The 23,175-nt window shown below is 46.1% G+C and overlaps 2 protein-coding genes across 4 annotated transcripts in view; one reads left to right on the forward strand and one right to left on the reverse strand.

Annotated features, from left to right (window-relative positions):
• Positions 1 to 7,598, forward strand: part of mapk9 (mitogen-activated protein kinase 9) — a 23,754-nt gene extending 16,156 nt beyond the window's left edge. For both annotated transcript variants that reach the window (XM_014129605.2, XM_045690153.1), the window contains 3 exons: positions 2,251 to 2,314; positions 3,301 to 3,372; positions 3,776 to 7,598. In XM_014129605.2, the coding sequence (XP_013985080.1) occupies positions 2,251 to 2,314; positions 3,301 to 3,372; positions 3,776 to 3,915 (276 nt within the window). In that variant the 3' untranslated portion in view covers positions 3,916 to 7,598. The remainder of the gene's footprint in view (positions 1 to 2,250; positions 2,315 to 3,300; positions 3,373 to 3,775) is intronic.
• LOC106563759 (rho GTPase-activating protein 24) lies at positions 6,520 to 16,670 on the reverse strand. Of its 2 annotated transcripts, none has more exons than XM_045690152.1 (7): positions 16,118 to 16,670; positions 15,568 to 15,775; positions 15,208 to 15,337; positions 14,945 to 15,018; positions 11,354 to 11,475; positions 9,792 to 10,860; positions 6,520 to 9,075 (listed from the first exon to the last, which is right to left on the reverse strand). In XM_045690152.1, the coding sequence occupies exons 1-7, from the start codon at positions 16,209 to 16,211 to the stop codon at positions 8,853 to 8,855; spliced, it is 1,920 nt and encodes a 639-aa protein (XP_045546108.1). In that variant the 5' UTR covers positions 16,212 to 16,670; the 3' UTR covers positions 6,520 to 8,852. The 2 variants fall into 2 exon arrangements, with proteins under 2 accessions (XP_045546108.1, XP_013985077.1); XM_014129602.2 differs by having other exon boundaries at positions 15,208 to 15,340; positions 16,118 to 16,669.
• Between the last annotated feature and the right edge of the window lie 6,505 nt (positions 16,671 to 23,175).

The raw sequence follows: 23,175 nt of genomic DNA on the forward strand, positions 1-23,175 counted from the left end.
TACTTCAGTCAGAAGCATATAAGATAGGAAGGTGCTCATCAATGAAAAGTTTAAATATTGAGAGAGTGAGAGACTATCCTAGCAACGTGATCTGAAGAACTGTAATATCCTATGTTTCCCCAAGTAGTGGCTGAACAAGGACATATTAATTATAAATCTAGCTGTTTTTTCTATAGATCTGCAGGACAGAAAGCTCAGGGGAGGTGGTATGTGTCTCTTTGTTAACAATAGCTGGTGTGCCATAGCTAATTTTAAAGAAGTCTCAAGATTCTGCTCGCCTGAGTTAGAATACCTAATGATAAGCTGTAGACCATACTATTTACCAAGAGAGTTTTCATCTACAGTTGAAGTCGGAAGTTTACATACACCTTAGCCAAATACATTTAAACTCAGATTTTCACAATTACTGACATTTAATCCTAGTCAAAATTCCCTGTCTTAGGTCAGTTAGGAAAACCACTTTATTTTAAGAATGTGAAATGTCAGAATAATAGTAGAGAGAATGATTTATGTCAGATTTTATTTCTTTCATCACATTCCCAGTGGGTAAAAAGTTTACATACACACAATTAGTATTTGGTAGCATTGCCTTTCAATTGTTTAACTTTGGTCAAACGTTTCAGGTAGCGTTCCACAAGCTTCCCACAATAAGTTGGGTGAATTTTGGCCCATTCCTCCTGACAGAGCTGGTGTAACTGAGTCAGGTTTGTAGGCCTCCTTGCTCGCACACACTTTTTCAGTTCTGCCCACAAATTGTCTATGGGATTGAGGTCAGGGCTTTGTGATGGTCACTCCAATACCTTGACTTTGTTGTCCTTAAGCTATTTTGCCACAACTTTGGAAGTATGCTTGGGGTCATTGTCCATTTGGAAGACCCATTTGCGACCAAGCTTTAACTTCCTGACTGATGTCTTGAGATGTTGCTTCAATATATCCACATCATTTCCCTTCCTCATGATGCCATCTATTTTGTGAAGCGCAGCAGTCCCTCCTGCAGCAAAGCACCCCCACAACATGATGCTGCCACCCCCGTGCTTCACGGTTGGGATGGTGTTCTACGGCTTGCAAGCCTCCCCCTTTTTCCTCCAAACATAACGATGGTCATTATGGCCAAACAGTTACATTTTTGTTTCATCAGACCAGAGGACATTTCTCCAAAAAGTACGATCTTTATCCCCATGTGCAGTTGCAAACCGTAGTCTGGCTTTTTTATGGCGGTTTTGGAGCAGCCTTTCAGGTTATGTCGATATAGGACTCGTTTTACTGTGGATATAGATACTTTTGTACCTGTTTCCTCCAGCATCTTCACAAGGTCCTTTGCTGTTGTTCTGGGATTGATTTGCACTTTTCGCACCAAAGTACGTTCATCTCCAAGAGACAGAATGCATCTCCTTCCTGAGCGGTATGATGGCTGCATGGTCCCATGGTGTTTATACTTGCGTACTATTGTTTGTACAGATGAACATGGTACCTTCAGGCATTTGGAAATTGCCAAGGATGAACCATACTTGTGGAGGTCTACAATTTTTTTTTCTGAGGTCTTGGCTGATTTCTTTTGATTTTCCCATGATGTCAAGCAAAGAGTCACTGAGTTTGACGGTAGGCCTTGAAATACATCCACAGGTACACCTCCAATTGACTCAAATTATGTCAATTAGCCTATCAGCAGCTTCTAAAGCCATGACATCATTTTCTGGAATTTTCCAAGCTGTTCAAAGGCACAGTCAACATAGTGTATGTAAACTTCTGACCCACTGGGATTGTGATACAGTGAATTATAAGTGAAATAATCTGTCTGTAAACAATTGTTAGAAATATTATCTGTATTGACCCTCTTTGCACTAACACTTTTGACTCATCACATACGCTGCTGCTACAGTTTATTATCTATCCTGTTGCCTAGTCACTTTATCTCTACCTATATGTACATATCTACCTCAATTACCTAGTACCTCTGCACATCGACTCTGTACTGTTACCCTGTGTGTATAGGCAAGTTATCATTACTCATTGTGTATTTATTCCTTGTGTTATTATTTGATATTTTTCTAATATTTTAAAACTGAAAAAGTTCTCTGATTTGTTGGGAAGCATTTCACTGTTAGTCTACACCTGTTGTTTATGAAGCATGTGACAAGTACAATTAGATTTTCTATCCCTTTGTTTGTGTCAACTTCTTGCAACACTTATTTGGGCTCACACGATCCAACTGTCTATAACTGTATGTGTATGCTGTGATTACGTCTGTAGCCACCACCACAGATATCTGATAAACAACTGGAGGAGCGAGAACACAGCATTGAACAGTGGAAAGGTATGACAACTGTTTTGTTTGTATTTTACCTTACTGTCCCTTCCCCCACAGCCATTATAGAGCTTCTGCTACCTCTCTGTACAAGGATGGTTTATGTGTTTATGTTTTGGCAGCCCATAGCCTGCCTTCCATCAGCCCGTAGCCTGCCTTCCATCAGCCCATAGCCTGCCTTCCATCAGCCCATAGCCTGCCTTCCATCAGCCCATAGCCTGCCTTCCATCAGCCCATAGCCTGCCTTCCATCAGCCCATAGCCTGCCTTCCATCAGTCCATAGCCTGCCTCCCATCAGCCCATAGCCTGCCTCCCATCAGTCCATAGCCTGCCTTCAGTCAGCCCATAGCCTGCCTTCCGTCAGCCCATAGCCTGCCTTCAGTCAGCCCATAGCCTGCCTTCCGTCAGCCCATAGCCTGCCTTCAGTCAGCCCATAGCCTGCCTTCAGTCAGCCCATAGCCTGCCTTCCTTCAGCCCATAGTCTGCCTTCAGTCAGCACATAGCCTGCCTTCAGTCAGCCCATAGCCTGCCTTCCTTCAGCCCATAGCCTTCCTTCAGTCAGCCCATAGCCTTCCTTCAGTCAGCCCATAGCCTGCCTTCCTTCAGCCCATAGTCTGCCTTCAGTCAGCCCATAGCCTGCCTTCCTTCAGCCCATAGCCTTCCTACAGCCCATAGCCTTCCTTCAGTCAGCCCATAGCCTTCCTTCAGTCAGCCCATAGCCTTCCTTCAGTCAGCCCATAGCCTGCCTTCAGTCAGCCCATAGCCTGCCTAGCTCATGGCCAGCCTTCAGTCAGCCCATAGCATTCCTTCAGTCAACCCATAGCCTGCCAAGCTCATAGCCTTCCTTCAGTCAGCCCATAGCCTTCCTTCAGTCAGCCCATAGCCTGCCTTCAGTCAGCCCATAGCCTGCCTAGCTCATAGCCTGCCTTCAGTCAGCCCATAGCCTGCCTTCAGTCACTGTGAATCAAGGACACCTTTCCTTTCATTTCTTCCAGAGCTGATCTATGACGAGTTGATGGACTGGGAGGAGAGGAACCAGAATGGAGTAATGAAGGAGAACTGTGCAGGTGAATGACCACGGATACTGTGCTTCTGACACATGCACTGCCTGTTGCTGAGGGGCTTTAGAAATGACATTTACAGTATACCTTCCCCGATGTTCACTGTTGGTGAGATCATCCTGGTCCTTATAATCCTTACTCACTTTCTCTAAGCCCAAAAATGAAGACAAATGTTTTTGTTCTCAAGAGAAGGTCAGGGTGTGAGTCACACTGTTATATGTTTTGATGATGTCATACTGTGTATCACTTCATGGGCCCTTATCTCTCTCTCGCTCTCTTTCTCTCTGTCTTTCTCTCTCTCTCTCACTGTCTTTCTCTCTCTCACTGTCTTTCTCTCTCTATCACTGTCTTTCTCTCTCTCCCACTGTCTTTCTCTCTCTCTCACTGTCTTTCTCTCTCTGTGCTGTAGATGAAGTGGCGAACCACAGTGCTACAGCATCCCAGTCGTCCTCTACGAGTGACTTCTCCTCAATGTCCACTGAGCAGACCTTGGCCTCTGACACCGACAGCAGCTGTGTTGACACCCTCACGGGGGCGCTAGAGGAGTGACAGTGAGCCTCTTTCCACCCCGACATCTGTTTCTTTTTCAATCATCACTAACTATCCATCTTCTTAGGTAGCACTTTTCACATTACTTTATACTGTCTATTTTTACTTTGGGTCCCGCTGGATGGTAAATCATACAACCGCTTTTGTTCTTTAAACTGAAAATGATTCCGTTTTAAATTGAACTCTCTCTGTCACTCTTTCCCTATCTCTGTTGTAAATAGTCCATACATACTGTACCATGGATCAAATAAGTCATGCACCTCTAGACTTGTTGTCCAAGCCAAGAGCACACACTGTTCAATGTGTAGTTTGACCACCTACAGTTTCAGTATAAAGTACTGTATATGCATTAAACTAGGGCTAGGCTATAATGTCTTATGACTGTTTTGTCATCGGAAATATCTAATGATGAACAAAAGACGTTGCTGCATGTTACTAAAAATGAATACTTGACTACACATATAAACAGCTGTGATGCAAGATCTTCATGTATTTCCATCCAGAGGACATTAGCCTCCTCTGTGTGAAGAAACAATACTTGGCTCTTGTCTGGGTTTTTCCTCATGAGGGTAAAGAGTGATACGTTTTATGCATGTTATGTGTGTTCATGTACATAAGTATCTATCTATACTGTATACTGTGTGTTTAAATGTAGTGATTGTTGTGATGCTGAGACTGGGTTTTACAGCTGATCCAAATATGCTGAGGCATACAAACTGTACAAAATACATTCATTTATTTTGGAACAAACTATTGTTAAAATGCAATGGGAAACATTTCAGAAATTCGTTGATGTTTGAAAGATGTATTATAATGAAACTGAATGGGAGAAAAGGCGAAGAACGGTGGATACATTGCACTTTCTAGACAATTTCATCTTAAAGTCATTCCAAGAAAAATATTGATTAAAAGAGGGATACAATCATGCATTCAGTTGTTTTTCAGATTGTTTCTAAAAATTGTATGACTATCCAAACTCCCCCTAAACACAAGCAACGCGCAACTGTGTCATCGTCCCAACAGTCTTGAGTCTGCATTTTTTTCCTTTTCTGTGCAGCTCTGTCCTCCAGATACACTCTCATTCTCAATCCTTCAATGGGCAATGTTGAATCTAGCCTGTAATGCTTTACTGTGTGTTGATTGATTTCATAGCGATACGTCTGTTTGGAACGTCTAGACCCTCAGTGTGGTGACAGGAGAAATGTTCCAGGGGTAACCAAAGACAGGTCTCACCACTGATTGGTAGCTTTCTGTCATTGTGTTCTTTTCCAGCCCATTACTGGTGTCCAGAACAGTCTCAATGCTGGACCATTAACTGACAGGTTTGATACCATGCGTCATGTATGTTTGAGAGTACAGTGGACATTCTCCTTGGGACTTGAAAATCAACACTGGCGAGACCCACATTGACTTAGGAATCTTGATAATTCTGGACCTCGATGTCCTGAGAAAGAGCGTTGTGATACCTGACCGACAGATCCATACTAATGTCTTTGCCTCAGTCCTGCTGGGGACAAACTGGACTGGAGCTGTGTTCATGGTGGCAGTCTGCTGGGGACAAACTGGTCTGGAGCTGTGTTCATGGTGGCAGTCTGCTGGGGACAAACTGGACTGGAGCTGTGTTCATGGTGGCAGTCTGCTGGGGACAAACTGGACTGGAGCTGTGTTCATGGTGGCAGTCTGCTGGGGACAAACTGGACTGGAGCTGTGTTCATGGTGGCAGTCTGCTGGGGACAAACTGGACTGGAGCTGTGTTCATGGTGGCAGTCTGCTGGGGACAAACTGGACTGGAGCTGTGTTCATGGTGGCCCTGAGAAAGATACAATGCATTCGGAAAGTATTCAGATCCCTTCACTTTTTCCACATTTTGTTATGTTACAGCTTCTAAAATGAGATGAAATTGTTAGTATTATTCTAAAATGGATTAAATACATTTTTTTCTCATCAATCTACACACAATATCCCATAATGACAAAGCGAAAACAGTTTATTTTTTTAATGAAAAAAATAAATATATCTGAGAAAGATCAACTCCATGGAGCACACAACACCGCCCCACAACCTCCCAAGGGCTTTTTTCCTCTGGGTTATTGTTTTTCACTGAGTGAATCTAATGTGTGAGGGACATTGAGTGGGGTTGTGTGTCCCTGGTTTGTGCAGTGTAGTAATATACAAGGCTGAAAATCTGAATATGAGTCTGACAATTTTGCTCCTGTTTACTAAGATATGGGGCAGGTTGACTCTTAAATCAACATTGTAAGGTCCCAATCAGTGATGTAGTGGTAAGAGAAAGATGTGGGTAAACTCTGATCGCCAGGCCACCGTGAAAAAAGTCACGCTCCCTTTCAATACATTTTTTCCGCAAAAGGTGGGTAAAGTGTCGGGCAAAATAAAAAGGTGGGTAAACTGTCGGGCAAAATAAAAAGGTGGGTAAACTGTGTTTACTTGTGTTTACAGTCCACTGGTCCCAATCATATTGACCAAACCCTGTGTTTACAGTCCACTGGTCCCAATCATACTTACCAAACCCTACTGGTCTATGTTACCTTATGTATTTATCTCTATCACTCATTTTGTTATCAAACAATCAATACAGACACTTTGTCTGGTTTGCTGTTTAATGCAATCAAACTTGTTTAATACACATTTCTTCAAGACATAGATACATAGTCAAGTCTATAAACTGGAGGTAGAATCTGTTAGATTGGCCTGTCTCTACTGCTTGTGTTCTCTGCTGTGTAATGCCATGTATGGACGCCCACTGGTGGTCTTATTCAGAGATGCATCACTGATGACTCCTTAAAGGTGCTACACATAAGATTTTTTCTTCACATTTTTGCATTGTAATTAAAAAAAATGTCCATAATGTATCTGCCGGTAATAGTGAAATGATAGTGTGTCGCAATATTACTGACCCACCAGTGTTGTGATTGGCTGGTGTATTCGCCTATTGATTTCTTCCGCCACAGCGGCATCTGTGGTCAAACTAGGAAAGCTGTTCTGACTTTGTGGCTGGGATATCTAGTGGAAATCACTCATTTCCTGGTTGAGAAAATTCTATACGGTTGGCTCAATTTCAGTTTATGTGAAAAAACAAGCACTGAATAGTGACCAAAACTGCTGTTTGATGCTGGTGGACCAAAACCAAAAGTAGCTTTCGTTTTGGTCCACCAGCTTCAAACAGCTGTAAAAATGATATGGTTTATTATTGAAAAGATATTTCACAGCAATTTAGATGGTACATTTATTCCCTACACTATGCAGTGCTTGTTTTCTCACATAAGCTGAAATTGAGCAAACAGTGTAGAATTTTAGCAACCAGAAAATGACAAAGCAATTTCCACTAAATAACATAGCTACAAAGTCAGAACAGCTTTCCCAGTTTGAAAACAGATGCTGCACCGGCAGGAGAAATCAATAGGTGAATATCACAGCCAATCACAACACTGGCGGGTCATTAATACGGTGAAACACCATCATTCCACTATCAGTACCGGATATATTATGGACATTTTTCTGAAAATACAATGCAAAAAGAAATCCTATGTGTAGCACCTTTAATATGTTCCACTATATTCATCCTGTCTGAAAAATATGCAAAAACTCAAGAGATGATTATCATTTGACATCAAAGGAGGACAAAATGAATTCTGCTAAATAAAATGCTATTGCTATAGACAGGATCTATTGCTTAAGTCTTTGGTTATTTTATTTCATACAAGTGTGTGTGTTTGCGTGCTTGCATACAAGTGTGTGTGTTTGCGTGCTTGCATGCGTGTTTCAGTGTGTGTGTGCGCGCACGTTCCTCAGCAAAATGATTTAGTAAAAGTATGTTTTATTATTCAGGACGTTAATATTGCACTATACATATTGGTTTCGTGGAAAAGCTACAGGGTATTTTCAAGTGGTGTACTGTTAAAAGCTGTGACTCACCCTGCCCTGTCATAACGAAGTGAAATAGTGTTCAGATGGGTCCCAAATTATAATCCTTCATATTTATAGCAGTGTGAAATACCTGCATCAGTAATATGAGTCTGTTCTTAGATACCCTCATAGACAAACTCAGAACATGACCTCAATACTTGGAAGCACTAAATCAAATCCTATTTAAGATCAGCTTTCACACAGTGTCGAAATGGCTGTGGGATCTTGTCAGAGACTGGGAATAGTACAACTTGTCTGCGTTTCAACACCTTGTTTGGGCCTCACATTCAAATCTGGACCTTGAAGCTAGTTCCAATGCCCCCCCCCATTCTTCCCTTCTAAGCAGGGACATATTTAGACCTGGGGCACCAGGTGGGTGTAATGAATTATCAGGTAGAACTGAAAACCAGCAGTACTCCGGATCTCATAGGGTCAGATTCTATGAGACTGTTATGTTACTTCCCAGATCTCTTTCAAAACTTTTCCTGTGTGGCTCAGGACAGACTGGCTGGGTCTGGGCCTCTCTTTTATATCAATGGCCAGGCCAGCTGTCAGCCATCCATTGTCTCCAAGTTTTGATTCTGTATGTTATAGGGCTCATTTCAGTCATAGACACATTTAGTGAGCTCAGTAGCTTATGTTTCTTGTCTGTCTCCATCGTCTCCAGTCCACCTCATTCTGGTCTGGTCTGGTCTGGTGGTCAATATGTCTGGTTGAACAATGTCCAAGGCATCAGAGCAGAGCTGTCTATCTCAGCAGGTTCCATCTCAAAACTGTCTTAGAACCATCCTCAAACATGTACAACTCATTAAGAGACAAATCCAATATGGATTAATCATGGCAACAGACAGTTCTCTCTGTATTCCATTCAGATGGATAGTGTTTTCTCCTGATACTGCTCTTGTAGTGCTCTGATAATGGCATCTTTCTCTAATCTGACTGGCCATCAGAAGCTCTGTAAGATATGCTTGCTCTTCCTGGCCTCAGCGCTCAGCTCTCCAGGGGTGCTAACCCTAACCTTCGCTCTTCCGTGCCTCAGCGTTCAGCTCTCCGAAGGTATCAAAGAACTGCTCCATCTCCCTCTGTAGAGTGGTGTTGCGGCGGTCGGCGTCGGCCCGGGCACGCTCCACGTTGCGGATCTTGATCTCGGCCACGCTGTACCAGCGGCGCTGCTGCTCCAGGCTGGTCCGCAGTCCCACCACCTCCCCCTGGAGGGCCTCGTTACGCTTCTCCAACCTGGGAGAGACAGGACAGAGAAGGACAGGGAGTCACACACAGTGGTTTCACTCTGCTGGTACTACAGGACTGTGGTGTAACATGGAACATGTAGGACTAATATCATGTTATTGTAACCTGACACATGTTGAAGACTATATAGACTACACTGAGTGTACAAAACATTAGGATCCCCTTCCTATTCTTGATGAGTTGCACCACCTTTTACCATCAGAACAGCCTCAATTCGTCGGAGCATGGACTCTATAAGGTGTCAAAAGAATTTCACAGGGATGCTGGCCCATGGTGACTCCAATGCTTCCCACAGTTGTGTCAAATTGGCTGGATGTCCTTTGGATGGTGATGGACCATTCTTGATAAACACAGGAAACTGTTGCTTGAAAACCCAGCAGCGTTGCAGTTCTTGACACACACAAACCGGTGCACCTGGCACCTACTACCATACCCCGTTCAAAGGCATCTTAATCTTTTATCTTGCCCATTCACCCTCTAAACTGTATACATACACAATCAATGTCTCAATTGTCTTAAGGCTACACTGATTTGAAGTGGATTTAACAAGTGACATCAATAAGGGATCATAGCTTTCACCTGGTCAGTCTATGTCATGGAAAGAGCAGGTGTTCCTAATATTTTGTACACTCCGTGTAGCATGTATATAGACTGTTGACAAGGACTGCTGTTGCATTGGCATGGTTTATTCACAGTTCTATTACCTCTGGATCTTGGCCTCGAACTCAGCCCTCTGCCTGGCCATCTGTTGTCTGAGGCCAGTCAAGAGCCAGTGCATGGCCTGGGAGGCCGGGGGGACGCGGAGGTCTGGAGGAGCAGAGGGCAGGAAGACCTCCGAGCTGCCCGTGCTCAGGGGGGCATCAGTGAGAGCAGAGGAGGAGGCTGGGGAGTTAGGATGGAGGTCCTCGTCTCCTGGGTCAGTCCTGAAGGAGGGGAACCTAGTGGACCCTCGTCCTGGGCTGGTTCTGACCACACCACTCCCACTGTCTTCCAGGGACAGAATCTCACAGGAAGACCAGGAGCTTCTGGTATCTACCATGCTGGCCGTGCCCACCTCTACCTCCACTGGGCCAGCAGGGCTGCCCCAACCACCATCCGCAGCCACCTCCTCCATGCGTTGTAGTGTGTCCAGGTTGTCATAGACAGACAGAGTACTGTCCTGAGCCTCACTGCTGCCACTGGTGCCAGTGGTCCCCTGTTCTGCAGCCCAGCTGGGATCCTCAGGGCCCCTCCAGCCAATGGGCAGCATGCTGCTGGGTTCTGGGGCAGCCTGTAGCGTCACTGTGGAGGCAGAGGTTGTGAGTTGGGAGGCAGGGTGGGGGCTGTCTGCGGTCTCAGTGGACTGGGACAGAGTGTATCTGTGGTACAGAGGCCCAGAAGCAAGACTCGCTGGAGAGAACACCTCAGCTGGCTGCTGCTGGTGGTCTGTGATGGACAGCCGTGTGGCTAAGCTGGTTTTATCTGGGTATTGGGCCGACTCTCTCCTCTTAGGGATCAGAGGCAGGGAGAGCTGGCGGGAGCAAGGGGAAGGATGGTGAGCTAGCTGTTGTTGGGGGAGGTGCTCAGCTGTTATGCCCAGCCTGTAATCATGCGACTGGGTCTGGGCAGTTGGCTGGATGTGCACACCCTGGAATGGGTCTCCTTTCCATCTCTGACATGGGTAAGAGTCAGGACGTGAAGAGCCAGGGGCCTCTATGTCTCCCCCCTCCCTGGAAAAAAGGCACTGGTGCTCCCTGATCAGCTCGGACATAAGCTGCTGCACCACGGCTGCCCCTGGGGGGGGGGCAGACAGACAGACAGACAGACAGACAGACAGACAGACAGACAGACAGACAGACAGACAGACAGACAGACAGTGAGTAACAGCTGGACACATACAGTACAAACAGCATCACATGGCACATAGCATGTTACACAACAATGTGTTGATATAAACAGTCTCAAGGACACACGGGCAGACAGACAGACACTATCTTTACCTGCCTATATCTGTCTCAGTCTGTCTTTACTGGCTCTGTATCTGTAGGCTAGTTCTGTCTGGCTCTGATCCATGTCTCTTTCTCTGAATAACACTCTCACCAGTGGAGGCTGGTGGGAGGAGCTACAGGAGGACGGGCTCATTGTACTGGCTGGAATGGAATAAATGGAATGCTATCAAATATATGGAAACCGCGTTTGACTCCGTTCCTTAATTTCAATTCCAGCCATTACAATGAGCCCATCCTCCTATACCTCCTCCCACCAGCCTCCACTGACTCTCACACACCTTCAATGATACTCTCAGGAACTTCAGCTTTGGGTCGTAGGATGTTTGGGCCAAAAACAGTAGCCAGGTTCTGGGTGCTCATCTTGTTGCTGCTAGAATAGGACTGGACTTCGTTCAAAAACCTGTATTGGCAGTGATTTATCTGTGTGAGACTTGGGCAAAGTCGATTTTGTCACATCTGCTACATAACATACAGAAATGTGTCATGGTTGAACAGATGAGGCTGTATGGCGTATGTTGTGACTGGGCCACAGGTCAATTCTATTGGGTCGTTCCACCTCTAAAAGTCCAAGAAAGAGGATTTTGACACCCACTATCTCAGATTGTTCTGAAATCGTTTCTGTTGTTAGAAACAGATAAGATTAGCATTTTTGCACCATTATTTTTTGGAGATACATATCATCAATTAAGCTAATTGATTTCACCCAAATTTGTCATTTTAATTTATAGCATTCATTCATATGGTCCCATGTGGCTCAGTTGGTAGAGCATGGTGTTTGCAACACCAGAGTTGTGGGTTTGATTCCCATGGGGGACCAGTACCAAATACGGAGAAAAAATTTATGAAATGTATGCATTCACTACTGTAAGTTGCTCTGGATAAGAGCATCTGCTAAATGACTAAAATGTAAACAAATATAATATTTAAAAAATATCGTAACTAACATCTGATTTGGATCAACCTTTTTTAAACAATGAGTTAGACATGAAGAACACACAAAAATGGTCAAAAGCCATGCTTCATGTCCAAATCATCCTGAAGTAGCTAAAAATTGATTGTGTAACTCAATGATGTTACTTGGATATGAAACGTGAAAATGCTAGTATAGGTACCATTGACTTGCATTGGATTTCTGCCACAAATGAAAAGAAGTTAGCATTTGAAACAGTGGCCAGGTAAATAAAAACCAAAGCATAGATTGCTGTCATACCTTGTCCATAAACTGCTTACAGGGTAAGGAAACCAATATGTCATTTGGTATTATGGGTGAACTATTAACCCCTTTAACATTGAGGGGGGAATTCTTTAAAAAATAAATAATAATAATAGCAGGAACAGCTATCTATGGGACATAAACCTAACAACTTCAATGACTCTGAACAGGGGGGATAAACATCACTAAATTCACAGAGAATATATCACATAGGATGAAGAAACTCCAAGCCGCAGCTCCATACTACTAGTCAGACATACTGTATACTTTATGTAAGGATAGGATTGGCGTTGGGTGTGGGGTGTGGGGGGTTTTCTGGGTGGCTTTTGACAATCTATTTGGATTCCACGTCTTACTCATTGTTAGAAAAAAAGTTTGGTCCAAATCGGATGTTGGGTACTATATTTATTGAATATTATATGAGTTCTATAACTTAAAATGCAATCAATTAGCTTAATTTCTCAGATAATTATATTTCAACAAAATTATGTTGCAGGAATTCTATCTAATCTTATCTGTTTCTAACTACAGAAATGATTTCAGAACCATCTGAGATGGTGGGTGTCATGGTTTGTTGAAATGACATAAAACGACCGATAGTGCAGGAATCATCAACTAGATTCAACTGCAGGCCGATTCTTCTTGAGCTAGATGGTCAGGGGACCGGAACATAATTAAAAATCATTTGTAGACTGCAAATTGACCGCGAGAAACAAAAACAGATATAATATTTGACTTAAATAGAATCATTTCAAACCTTGCTTACGTTTGTATACGATCACATACAGTGCCTTCGGAAAGTATTCAGACCCCTTGACCTTTTCCAAATTTTGTTACATTACAGCCTTATTTTCTAATTGATTAAATTGTGTTTTTTTTCTCATCAATCTACACACAAGACCCCATAATGATGAAGCAAAAACATTTTTTTTAAATGTTTTCTAATTTATTAAAAATAAAAAACATTTATCACATTTACATAAGTATTCAGACCCTTTACTCAGTACTTGTTGAAGCACCTTTGGCAGAAATGACAGCCTCCAGTCTTCTTGGGTAAAATGCTACAAGCTTGGCACACCTGTATTTGGGGAGTTTCTCCCATTCTTCTCTGTAGATCCTCTCCAGCTCTGTCAGGTTGGATGGGGAGTGTTGCTGCACAGCTATTTTCAGTTCTCTCCAGAGATGTTAAATCGGGTTCAAGTCCGGGCTCTGGCTGGGCCTCTCAAGGACATTCAGAGACTTGTCCCGAAGCCACTCCTGCGTTGTCTTGGCTGTGTGCTTAGGGTTGTTGTCTTGTTGAAAGGTGAACCTTCGCCCCAGTTTGAGGTCCTGAGATCTCTGGAGCAGGTTTTCATCAAGGATCTCTTTGTATTTTGCTCTGTTTATCTTTGCCTCGATCCTGACTAGTCTCCCAGTCCCTGCCGCTGAAAACCCCCACCATGCTTCACCATAGGGATGGTGCTAGGTTTTCTCCAGACGTGTCACTTGGCATTCAGGCCAAAGAGTTGAAACTTGGTTTCATCAGACCAGAGAATCTTGTTTCTCATGGTCTAAGAGTCTTTAGGTGCCTTTTGGCAAACTCCAAGCAGGCTGTCATGTGCCTTTTACAGAGGTTTGGCTTGTGTCTGGCCGCTCTACCATAAAGGCCTGATTGGTGGAGTGCTGCAGAGATGGTTGTCCTTCTGGAAGGTTCTCCCATCTCCCCAGAGGAACTCTGGAGCTCTGTCAGAGTGACCATTGGTTTCTTGGTCAACTCCCTGACCAAGACCCTTCTCCCCCGATTGCTCAGTTTGTCCAGGCAACCAGCTCTAGGAAGAGTCTTGGTGGGTCCAAACTTCTTCCATTTAAGAATGATGGAGGCCACTGTGTTCTTGGGACCTTCAATGCTGCAGAAATGTTTTGGTACCCTTCCCCAGATCTGTGCCTCGACACAATTCTGTCTCGAAGCTTTACGGACAATTCCTTCAACCTCACGGCTTGGTTTTTGCAATGACATGCAATCTCAACTGTGGGACCTTATATAGACAGGTGTATGCCTTTTCAAATCATGTCCAATCAATTGAATTTTCCACAGGTGTACTCCAATCAAGTTGTAGAAACATCTCAAGGATGATCAATGGAAACAGGATGCACCTGATCTCAATTTCGAGTGTCATAGCAAAGGGTCTGAATACTTATATAGATAAGGTATGTGTTTTTATTTTTTATAAATTTGCTAAAAAAAAATACTGTTTTTGCTTTGTCATTGTAGGGTATTGTGTGTATTTATTTAATCAATTTTAGAATAAGGCTGTAACGTAATAAAATGTGGAAAAAATCAGAGGTCTGAATACTTTCCGAAGGCACTGTATATCTCTCTATTATGTGTGGGAATACTTTGGAACACATTTCCAACATTAAAATCACTTGGATGTCCAACAATAAACAAACAAATAAAAATGAATCAAATACAATATTTTTTTATATTGCTCAGAAAAGTTGAGGTGCCTAATAAAATCCCCGCGGCCCGCAAGTTGGGGAACCCTGCTTTTGTGATTCAATCAATTTCCATTCATTGCTTTGGAAATGCATTAATCGTGAGGTATGTTGTATGCAGATTTGACCATATCTTGATTTGTGATAATTGTTGTAAATTACAGGTAAACGGTAGACTTACTGGCAGATGTAGTTGAGCAGGTTGAAGTTAGCCACTGGAAGTTGATGAAGAAGATGCCGTAGTTCTGTCAAACTCTTGGAGACACAGGCAAAGATATTGTTGTAGGTAGTGCGCTACGCTGCTTCTATCACAATATTAACCATTGGTGGAGTTTATCAATTAGATTTCTCCCTTGGACTTTTAGATCAGCGGTGTTCTGTCTTCATCTGTTTATCCGGTGCATCTCAGCATGGCCTGCATGATGTGGCTGGATGGAGACTTACCTGCTTCCTCTCAGAGGAGATCTTCTTGCCACACACCAGGAAGTCCTGGTATCTAGAGAAGGGCACCAGTGGCTCTGGCAGCTCCCGCAGATACAGCTTCAGGAGAGACGCCACGGTGTGCACGTCTGTACTGCTAGGATGACAAACCCGCACGCACACACACACACACACACACACACACACACACACTTAAAATACAGCACATCACTACCAGTGTATGTGGGTGATCAACTACATATAGTGAGACATCCAGACATACCTGGAGCATAGGTATAACTTTATGAACTTGATCTGTTTGCTTGGGAACTGCAGTGTTTGCAATCAAGCAGAACCTGTTTGGGTTGACTGGAGAGCTCTTACCTGTCAAAGGAGGGCTTCTCCCCAGCGTCGAAGGCATCCTGCAACTCTTTAACCAGCGTGGCCTGGCCTGGCTGGCGGAACAACCCCACCTCCAGAAGACCCCGCTCCCGGATAAAGTCCACACACTGCTCCACCACCAGCGGTGCCATGTTTACCCCGTAACGCCGCTCATACAGAACCGTCTCCTCCAGCCGCTGGCCAAACACGCCTGAGAGAGACAGAGAGAGAGAGAGAGACAGAGAGGAGAGAGAGACAGAGAGGAAAGAGAGAGAGAGGAGAGAGAGAGAGGGGAAAGAGAGGAGAGAGAGAGAGAGAGAGGATTTAAGATCACCCAGGCTAATTTAATAAACAGATGATTATAGAGTTTGATGGTTCAGGGATTTTCTTTCCTTTCCTCAGACAAGTGAACTCAAACCCTCCATACCCCCATACCACCTATCTACACAGCCTGCCTCACACTGCAGCTCTGTGTGGGTCTCTGTGTGGGTCTCTGTGTGGATGCCTGTGTGTGGTTCTCTGTGTGGGTCTCTGTGTGGTCTGAGAAACTCACGCCTCCTGAAGCTCAGAACCCGCTTGATCTTCCTGTAGGCAGAGTGGGACAGGTAGCTGCTGGTCCTGTACACTGTCGCCTTGTTCTCCGGCATCTTCGCTTTTCTCTTCACACTTATTTTTTCTCCGTCCAGATCTCTCTCTCTCTCACCGTCCAAATCTCTCTCTCTCTCTCACCATCCAGATCTCTCTCTCTCACCGTCCAGATCTCACTCTCTCTCTCATTGTCCAGATCTCTCTCTTTCTCTCACTGTCCAGATCTCTCTCTCTCTTTCCCCACCCAGATATTTCTCTCTCTCTCACCATCCAAATCTCTCTCTCTCTCTTTCTCCTTCCAGATCTCCCTGTCTCTCTCACCATCCAGATCTCTCTCTCCTTTTCCCCTCTTTTCCTCCACTCTTTTCTTTCTGGCCAGTCGGGCTGTTTGATGGGGGATTATGAGAGGACCCAGATGGCTTGTGACAGCTCGGCTCCGCGGAGACCAGTGCGTGTCCTCGCCCACTTTTATCTACCTCTTTTTGTTTTGTAAACTCTCTCCTGGCTGGTACTCCGTGTTATGCCTATTCTCTCCCTCCCTCCCTCCTCCTCTCCCTCTCTTTAGGTAAACAGATAAGGCTCCTTGCTCTGATGACTCAAGAAATGAGGGGGCAGACTTTCCTTGTCAATGCTCAACAGTGGTCCCTGAGCTCAACTATGTGACCTCATCAGATAAATGAGCATTCCAATGGAAAGAATTTCATTCTACAAGAAGAGGCATTGTAAAGTGCCGGACACATCAAAAACTCACAATCACTGAGGCATAGAATGGAGCAAACATCCCAATCAATTGAACAGCCACAGGAATATGAGCAATGTCAAAAAGTAATATGGAATGTTGAACTTTGGAAAGTAAAATCTCCACTTCATTTTTGGTGGTTAATGTCTCCTCTACAGAGTCTTAAGTAAAATGATTTGACAGGAGATTTGAGAGTCCAGTAATACTACATGTTCTACTGATAACACAGGTCCCTTTTATCACCACTGAACATTGGAATGTCAGAAAAGTTCTTCCACACGTTGTTGCTGAATCCAGATAAAGAGTGTCGAGGGGGCACTTGTGGCTCGGCTCCTCTCATGCTCACCTCAGCCTTGGTTCCCAGGGCTCAAGTCCTTTTTTAGGCTGCTAAACTTATCTCAATCTGGTTAGCATTGAAAAATACAGAGGAACTACTTTCAGGCTGGATTGTGTTGACAAAGGAATCCACTCAGTCCCCTCCCCAGCCCACTCCCCAGCCCTCTCCTCAGTCCCCTCCTCAGACCCCTCCTCAGACCCCTCACCAGCCCCCTCCTCCCCCCCTCCCTCAGCCCCCTCCTCAGCCCGCTCCTCAGCCCCCTCCCCAGTCCCCTCCTCAGCCCACTCCTTAGTCCCCTCCCCAGTCCCCTCCTCAGCCCCCTCCTCAGCCCCCTCCCCAGCCCCCCCTCCTCAGCCCCCTCCCCAGTCCCCTCCTCAGCCCCCTCCTCAGCCCCCCTCCTCAGCCCGCTCCTCAGCCCCCTCCCCAGCCCCCTCCTCAGCCCCCTCCCCAGCCCCCTCCTCAGCCCCCTCCCCAGTCCCCTCCTCAGCCCGCTCCTCAGCCCCCTCCCCAGTCCCCTCCCCAGTCCCCTCCCCAGCCCCCTCCTCAGCCCACTCCTCAGCCCCCCTCCCCAGTCCCCTCCTCAGCCCCCCTCCTCAGCCCCCTCCCCAGTCCCCTCCTCAGCCCCCTCCTCAGCCCCCTCCTCAGCCCCCTCCCCAGTCCCCTCCTCAGCCCCCTCCCCAGTCCCCTCCCCAGCCCCCTCCTCAACCCCTCCCCAGCCCCCTGCCTACTCCACCCGTCAAAAAATAAATGAGTTAGAATGATTTCTGTCCCCCCCCACTCCCCTGTGTCCCCCCACTCCCCTGTCCCCCCCCACTCCCCTCTGTCCTCCCACTCCACTGTTTCCCCCCACTCCCCTGTGTCCCCCCCACTCCCCTGTGTCCCCCCCACTCCCCTGTGTCCTCCCCACTCCCCTGTGTCCTCCCACTCTCCTGTGTCCCCCCACACTCCCCTGTGTCCTCCCCACTCCCCTGTGTCCTCCCACTCTCCCTGTGTCCCCCCACTCCCCTGTGTCCTCCCCACTCCCCTGTGTCCTCCCACTCTCCTGTGTCCCCCCACACTCCCCTGTGTCCTCCCACTCCCCTGTGTCCCCCCCCACTCTCCTGTGTCCCCCCCACTCCCCTGTGTCCCCCCCCACTCCCCTCTGTCCTACCACTCCCCTCTGTCCTCCCACTCCCCTCTGTCCTCCCACTCCCCTGTGTCCCCCCCACTCCCCTGTGTCCCCCCCACTCCCCTGTGTCCCCCCCACTCCCCTGTGTCCTCCTACTCCCCTCTGTCCTCCCACTCCCTGTTCCACTCCCCTCTGTCCTCCCCACTCCCCTCTGTCCTCCCACTCCCCTGTGTCCCCCCCACTCCCCTCTGTCCTCCCACTCCCCTCTGTCCTCCCACTCCCCTGTGTCCTCCCACTCCCCTCTGTCCTCCCACTCCCCTGTGTCCCCCCCCACTCCCCTCTGTCCTCCCACTCCCCTCTGTCCTCCCACTCCCCTCTGTCCTCCCACTCCCCTCTGTCCTCCCACTCCCCTGTGTCCCCCCCACTCCCCTCTGTCCTCCCACTCCCCTCTGTCCTCCCACTCCCCTCTGTCCTCCCACTCCCCTCTGTCCTCCCACTCCCCTCTGTCCTCCCACTCCCCTCTGTCCTCCCACTCCCCTCTGTCCTCCCACTCCCCTCTGTCCTCCCACTCCCCTGTGTCCTCCCACTCCCCTCTGTCCTCCCACTCCCCTCTGTCCTCCCACTCCCCTCTGTCCTCCCACTCCCCTCTGTCGCAGCATACTACTTTGCCTGCTGGCTGCCAGCCCCCTCAAAATAACTTTCCACTGAGCCCCTTATGAACTACCCCTCTCCCCCTGTAGTCCAAGCCTCTGTGGGACGACGCTGGCCCCTGATGAGCCCCATGCAGCCCCAGCTGAGTCTAGCTCAGAAAAATAAAGATGTTAATTAGGTGGTTGTGTGGCCTCAGTGAGCCTCCTAATCTCTGAAGATCTCTCTCCTGGACGACGTCTCCTGGATGACGTGTGTGTCAGAGAGAGACAGTAGGCTCAGGGATGGAGCAACTAACTGCTCTGGGACGGTGCGAGGAATCCATTGTGAATGTTCATCTCTCTTGTGAAATGTGTTGCTGGGCATTGATCCGGCTCAGGGGTCAGATTTATATGGTAGGCACTGTAGGCACACAACACAAGTACATAGTCTAAAGACATTTAAGAGCTTAAGGTCTTTACAGGCCGTAAAGTGTATTTTGATCCAGTGAATTCCCTCCATGGTGGCCTGATGCTCAAATATTACAGGATTACTATGTCATTATTACTCAGGTCTGGATAACAATCAATATTTCTCCACACAAGGAAATTCAGCACTTGGCCTGCACGTCACATGGGCTAGTTCAGCTTAACCTGTGAAGTGTGTGTGTGTGTGTGTGTGTGTGTGTGTGTGTGTGTGTGTGTGTGTGTGTGTGTGTGTGTGTGTGCGTGTGTGTGTGTTACTCCCGTGCTCTATTTGCAGACCTCTAGGTGGAGCCCCCTATGTTTCGTCCCTGGGCCTTGAGACTGATGGGGCTTGAAGGGGAGCTGGCCCCTCTCTGGGTAACTACGGTGTGAAGCCCAGGCAGCCACCCAGCTAAGGCAGACACACAGCTGTGCCCACCAAGGGGGAAGAGGAGTTGAGGCTGATGAATGCACACACACACATGGCTGATTGGAAGAGTCAGACTCTGGTCAGTTCAGGAAGTCTGTTGAACTAAAATGCATTAAACAATATAACGTGACCAAATGATATGGTAGACAGTGAATTGATTGTTTGAATCTTGCGGAGAGCACGTGTTCTATTTCTGGCAAACCAAACCTGAGTTTTCAAATCCAGCTGGATTTGTAAACAGTCGCCTTAGTCTACCGTTTCCAGTGAGAGACAGTGAGAGCGTCAAGTGTATGCATTTGAGTGATGTAGGCTAATAAGTGTGTAACAGTGTAGTAGTATTGTTCTAGTGAAGTTACCTGTAAAGGGTATCCAGACACCCTTGTTGAGGGTCTTGAGCCACTCCTCTCCCTGACCACAGCTGTTGGAGAGGAAGAAGTATGAGCCAGGGCTGACCAGTACATCTCTGTTCCCACCTGTGGTGGAGGGAGGGAGCGAGGCAGGGATGGAGGGAGAGAGGGAGGGAGCGAGTGAGCGAGCGAGGGATGGATGGAGGGAGAGAGTCACAGACAGACAGACAGATAGCAAAGACGTGACGCACCAGGGTTATGAGTGTGTTTAGTTTGAGTAGACTGTGACTGCACGCCACTGATGACCTCTACTTCAAATCAAATGTTATTGGTCACATACACATATTTAGCAGATGCTATTGCAGGTGTAGCGATAATACTTCATATTTTTCTGAGACGAGGAACAGCAGACAAGTTGTATTTATTGTTACTGTCCAGGGCCACAATTACCCTACGGATGGATCAATATGCCTGTCATTACAGATGACGTGCTGGTTACCTCCCAAATGGTACCCTATTACCTATCTAGTGCACTACTTTTGACCAGGGATAAGGCTCTGTAGTGCACTACTTTTGACCAGGGATAGGGCTCTGTAGTGCACTACTTTTGACCAGGGATAGGGCTCTGTAGTGCACTACTTTTGACCAGGGATAGGGCTCTGTAGTGCACTACTTTTGACCAGGAATAGGGCTCTGTAGTGCACTACTTTTGACCAGGGATAGGGCTGTGTAGTACATTACTTTTGACCAGGGATAGGGCTCTGTAGTGCACTACCTTTGACCAGGGATAGGGCTCTGTAATGCACTACTTTTGATCAGGGATATAGGGCTCTGGTCAACTGTAGTGCACTATAAAGGGAATATAGGGCTCTGGTCAACAGTAGTGCACTATATAGGAAATATAGGGCTCTGGTCAACTGTAGTGCACTATATAGGAAATATAGGGCTCTGGTCAACTGTAGTGCACTATAAAGGGAATATAAGGATCTGGTCAACTGTAGTGTACTATATAGGAAATATAGGGCTCTGGTCAACTGTAGTGCACTATAAAGGGAATATAAGGCTCTGGTCAACTGTAGTGCACTATATAGGGCTCTGGTCAACTGTAGTGTACTATATAGGAAATATAGGGCTCTGGTCAACTGTAGTGCACTATAAAGGGAATATAAGGCTCTGGTCAACTGTAGTGCACTATAAAGGGAATATAAGGCTCTGGTCAACTGTAGTGCACTATATACAGTAGGGCTCTGGTCAACAGTAGTGCACTATATAGAGGTCTGGTCAACTGTAGTGCACTAAATAGGGCTCTGGTCAACAGTAGTGCACTATATAGGGCTCTGGTCAACTGTAGTGCACTATATAGGGCTCTGGTCAACTGTAGTGCACTATATAGGGAATTGGGTTCCATTTGGGACGCAGGTGTTGTTGTACTGTGTCCTCAGTAAATCTGCAAAAATGATGTCCTCTTTTTCTGACTGGGATTGATTGGACGTTTAGTCTTCTCTCATTGCCATGTATTTTAAGCATGGTTTAGATATGCCCCAACCAACCACATCTCCATGTACTGCAGGACTCTGGATTAGAAACCCCTGAAGTAAACTAAGTCATCAAACTACCTGACCAGTTTGATCAGTGTATTTTCTCTAGTAATCAAAACAGACATCGATTGGCCCCTTTACGCTGTGAATACGAGATAGGACGAGTAGTGTAACGAGGATACTTTTACACACTGTACATAGATGTAGAGGTCAATGAATACATGTAGCCAATAAAATCTTAAACTACATCACATTAACGCTTGTGCTAATGAATTGACTGCTGACAGTGCAGATCAGGGGCATTTCATCTCTCCTTCACTCATACAGAGAGAGGGACAGACTGTGCGTGCATGAACTGGTATACGCAGTGTCAGTGTCTGTCCTCTCTGCCCGTCTCCACAGGCCCAGAGACTGACTTCCTCTCATATAGTCATACCACAGCACCAGTCAAACATGACTAATCCCCAAAGGCCAATACAGATAACACTGTTTTACATTCCACAATCTCACCCGTCTCCACCTCTCTCCGCCTCTTTTTGTTCATCTTTGAAGAGTGTAGGTGCTGGGAAAAGCAGTGTAGGATCCCTATGTACACAAAGGAAGGGGGCTTTCTTGGAAATAGCAAGTGGGGGTGTTGTAGTAATGTTTAATGATCTTTATCTGCCAGCCTCAGAAGAATGGTTTTCAGATACCACGTGTGATTTATGCTTGCCGACTGAGCTGTTGGGATTTATTCCAGTCAATTAAAGGGGCAATTTTTCTATAATAGTGCAGGACATGTGATTCTGGCTCCTCACGGTCACTGTGTCCTTTCAGGTGGAGTGATCGCTGGACAATGGCCTGGCAGAATCAGATGGCTATTCTTTATCTTTAAGCACTTCTCGGATTCAACAAGGGAAGAAGAACTCAATGATTTTCATAATTTCATTAATATGCTTGCTGCCTTTTTTAAATACATTTTTCTATAAAGATATTAATCACGTTATGGGGTTCTGGAGACAATTAAACTGTGCTCTCAATTCTGCTCACATTCTTTCTGGAAAAGAGTTTGGTGATTCATTTCAGGGAAGCCACTTTTCTTTTTGACGTGGTAGAGTTGAACCCGCTCATTGAACCTGCTCATGCACTACTGAGAATGAATCAGACCAGGAATCAGCTACTTGGGAAAAACGTAAATACTTTACTGAATAATTGAGAACATAACGATACAGAAAACTTTAAACCAACAAAGGAAACTGAAATAAAGAACTAACAAAGGGAAACAGAAAACACACCTCTCTTAAAGGGGAAACAATCAGTGAAATAATAAGACGCCTGAGTACAATAAAAGTCTCTAGGGCGGTCTCTGCAGCCAGGAGGAACCATGACAGTACACCCCCCCCCCCCAGGAGCAGTTCCAGCTGCGGAGCCATGACGACAACCACGTAGTTGTT

Source organism: Salmo salar, chromosome ssa11 (genome assembly GCF_905237065.1).
Source record: "Salmo salar chromosome ssa11, Ssal_v3.1, whole genome shotgun sequence".
NCBI classification, from domain to species: Eukaryota; Metazoa; Chordata; class Actinopteri; order Salmoniformes; family Salmonidae; genus Salmo; species Salmo salar.

Coding starts and splice junctions, on each gene's coding strand:
- LOC106563759 (XM_014129602.2), bottom strand. CDS start 16,211: ATGCCGGAGAACAAGGCGACAGTGTACAGGACCAGCAGCTACCTGTCC. Junction 10,861..11,353: donor TCCTGAGAGTATCATTGAAG/GTGTGTGAGAGT, acceptor CCCCCCCCCCAG/GGGCAGCCGTGGTGCAGCAG. Junction 9,076..9,791: donor TTCGAGGCCAAGATCCAGAG/GTAATAGAACTG, acceptor TGTCTCTCCCAG/GTTGGAGAAGCGTAACGAGG.